At 55.2% G+C, this 2842-nt stretch overlaps 1 protein-coding gene across 1 annotated transcript; it reads left to right on the forward strand.

Annotated features, from left to right (window-relative positions):
• Nucleotides 1-1363: 1363 nt before the first annotated feature.
• LOC106792834 lies at nucleotides 1364-1795 on the forward strand (the record flags this gene model as incomplete). The annotated part of the gene is made up of 1 exon (XM_014759361.1): nucleotides 1364-1795. A coding segment is annotated over exon 1 (432 nt), but the record flags the coding sequence as incomplete, so codon positions are not given.
• Between the last annotated feature and the right edge of the window lie 1047 nt (nucleotides 1796-2842).

The following is a 2842-nucleotide window of genomic DNA, read 5'->3' on the forward strand; positions in this document are numbered from 1 at the left end:
GACGGAGATGCTCAAACCGGACGTTTTGGACCGGGTGTTGGAAGGCCTCTTTCCCCAGGTGGAGCAGATCAATGCTCAGAACGTGCGCGGGGTGCAGGTGGATGGTGCAGCGGTAACGCCGGAAGAGGTGCTGGCTGCGGTGAAGAGGATAACCGGTGGGAAGGCTCCGGGACCGGATGGGGTCCCGGGCATAGTGATAAGAGCAGCGGCAGTACACTGCGGGGTCGATTTTGCGGAGCTTTTTACGGAGTGTCTTAGGACCAGCAACTTTCCAACAGCCKGGAAGAGGGCTAGGCTGGTCCTGATAAAGAAGAAGCAGGACGCCCAACCCGACCTGCCTGGCTCCTACAGACCGATCTGCCTGCTGGATGAGATTGGAAAACTTCTTAAAAGGATAATAGTGTCAAGGATTGGTGAGTGCCTGGAGTCAAAGCATCTGCTTTCACAGGCGCAGCATGGCTTTCGCGTTGGACGCTTAACAATGGGTGCCATTATGGTGGTGAAAAGTATTTGGCGGGAGTGCGTGGCCAGTGAGCGCGTCGGGATCCTGACCTCGCTGGACATCAGCAATGCGTTCAATTCGCTACCGTGGGAGACCATCTTCAGGGCGTTGGACGAGAAGAGCCTTCCCACGTATATCGCGAACATTGTTAGGAGCTATCTATCGGACCGATCGTTGATGTTTGTCGGGAGGCGAGGACGATTGGAGGAAAGACGGGTGTCGTGCGGGGTCCCGCAGGGTTCGGTGCTGGGACCAACCCTGTGGAATATCGCCTATGACAGTGTCCTCCGGGTTCCGATGCCAGGGGGTTTCCGGGTCGTCTGTTACGCAGACGATACGGCCCTCCTGTCATTGGGGCGGGACCAGTCAAAGGCGATCGCGAACGCGGAGCGGGATCTCGATGTAATCGTGGGTGCGATCGAGGAGCTCGGTCTCAAAGTGGCGCCACATAAGACGGAGGCAATAGCCTTCCCTGCCTCTGCCCTCTGCAGACGCAGGAATGTTCCGGCCCCTTCCATTAAGGATGAGGGGTCTCGGGTTTTTATAAGTCCTAGAGTTTAGTACCTGGGCGTGGTGTTAGACTCGGATCTTACGTTCAGGCCCCACTTCGCGCCCTTGATTCCTAAGGCGGAGGGGATCCTTCGATCTCTTGGAAGGCTTCTTCCGAACCTTCACGGACCGGAGGAGAAGAAGAGGCGCCTCTACGGCAGCGTGATCCAATCAGTGCTTCTTTATGGGGCGCCGGCGTGGTAGCGCGCTCCCGTGGAGAACATGCGTGTCAAGCGGGCCATTCGATCGTTCCAGAGGAGGGTGGCGATCAGGGTGTGTTGCGCCTATAAAACGGTGTCGTTCCATGCGGTAATGATAGCTGCGGGGATCATTCCCCTATATCATCTTTCGCCCCGACTGGCAGAAGTGTATGCAACCCTTGGTGACGCGGAGGGACCTGTCCCTCCGAGCATTAAGGTGGCGCTGGACGCTGAGGCTAGGAGGATGGCGATTGCTGCATGGAAGGAAGAGGAGATAAGCCTAATAGGAGTAACAGGGGAAACAAGGGCGCAGGTGAGGGCGGCTATTGCTGGCAGGTTGGATGAGTGGGTTGAGAGGCCGTACTCTATGGGTACGACCTTTCACACCACTCAGCTGATGACTGGACCTGTCTGCTTCTCTGCGTACCTTTTTAAAATAAGAAAAGCGGCATCTCTGCAGTGCTTTCACTACAAAGCGAATGTAGATGATGCAGATTACACCCTGGTTGACTGCCCTGCGTGGATGAATGAGCGGGACAATCTTGTCAGGGAATTGGGGGTGGTGCGGGTCTCCCTCTCCGGCATACTCAGGGCATCCCTGGATATGCTGGGGGGGTGGACTGCATTCCAGTCCTTCGCGGGATTCGTGATGCGCGAAAAGGAGAATGCGGAGAGAGAGAGAGAATGGATGAATGGGAGAAGGTTGCGTGCTGGGCCGCAGAGGAGTCTAGCTCTTAGGCGGCCCCCTTGGGCGAGGCTTCGCGTAACTCAAGCGGCGAATGGCTGATGGCTGTGCGTCGCTTACCCCTTATGGAGTGCCGTCATGGTTTGAGAGTGGAGTGGGCCTGACCAGAAAACCGTTTAATGTAAGGTCAGGCCAGGAGTGAGTGAGTAGCCTGCGTCTCCAGTGGGGTTCATGCTCAACTGTTGAGTGCGCCTAGATGTGTGAGTTAGCGCCTTCGGGGAGGAAACTTTCCTGTTGAGAGCGCCGGATGCAGGAGTAATGGGAGTGTGTGCGTGTGTGGGAGATAGCGTGCCGAACTTCCGACCGGGCTTGTTAGGGGAGAGGCACAAAGGCAATTTGAATTGTACTAGTCGTGCGTTGCGCCTGCCTCCTCCTCTCGCGGGTGAGTGTTGCACCAGGTAGGTTTTTAGTCGGTAAGAATCCGACACTCCCTTGGGTACCGAACCATAGGGGCCTATTGAAGGTTTTCCCCCTGACTAAAAAAAAAAAAAAAAAAAAAAGGGTTGCAACGTAAGGGTTGCTTTAGAGATGCGTCAGAGTTGGAACGTCAGGGTTTCTTTTGGGATTCGTTAGGGTTGGAACGTCAGGGTTGCTTTGGAGACGCGTCAGGGTTAGAAAGTCAGTGTTTCTTTGGGGATGATTCAGGCTTTGAACGTCTGGGTTGTTTTTAGGATGTGTCTGGATTAGAACTTCAGGGTTGATTTAGGGATGCGTACGGGTGGGAACGTCGGAGTTGCTTTGAGGATGCGTCACGGTTATGACGACGAGGTTGCTTTATGGATCCGTCAGGATTGGAACGTCGGGGCTGCTTTGGACATGCGTCAGAGTGTAAACATCAGGGTTGTT

The sequence above is a fragment of the Polistes canadensis genome, unplaced genomic scaffold (genome assembly GCF_001313835.1).
Source record: "Polistes canadensis isolate GaletaPanama2010 unplaced genomic scaffold, ASM131383v1 scaffold_809, whole genome shotgun sequence".
In the NCBI taxonomy this organism is placed as follows: domain Eukaryota; kingdom Metazoa; phylum Arthropoda; class Insecta; order Hymenoptera; family Vespidae; genus Polistes; species Polistes canadensis.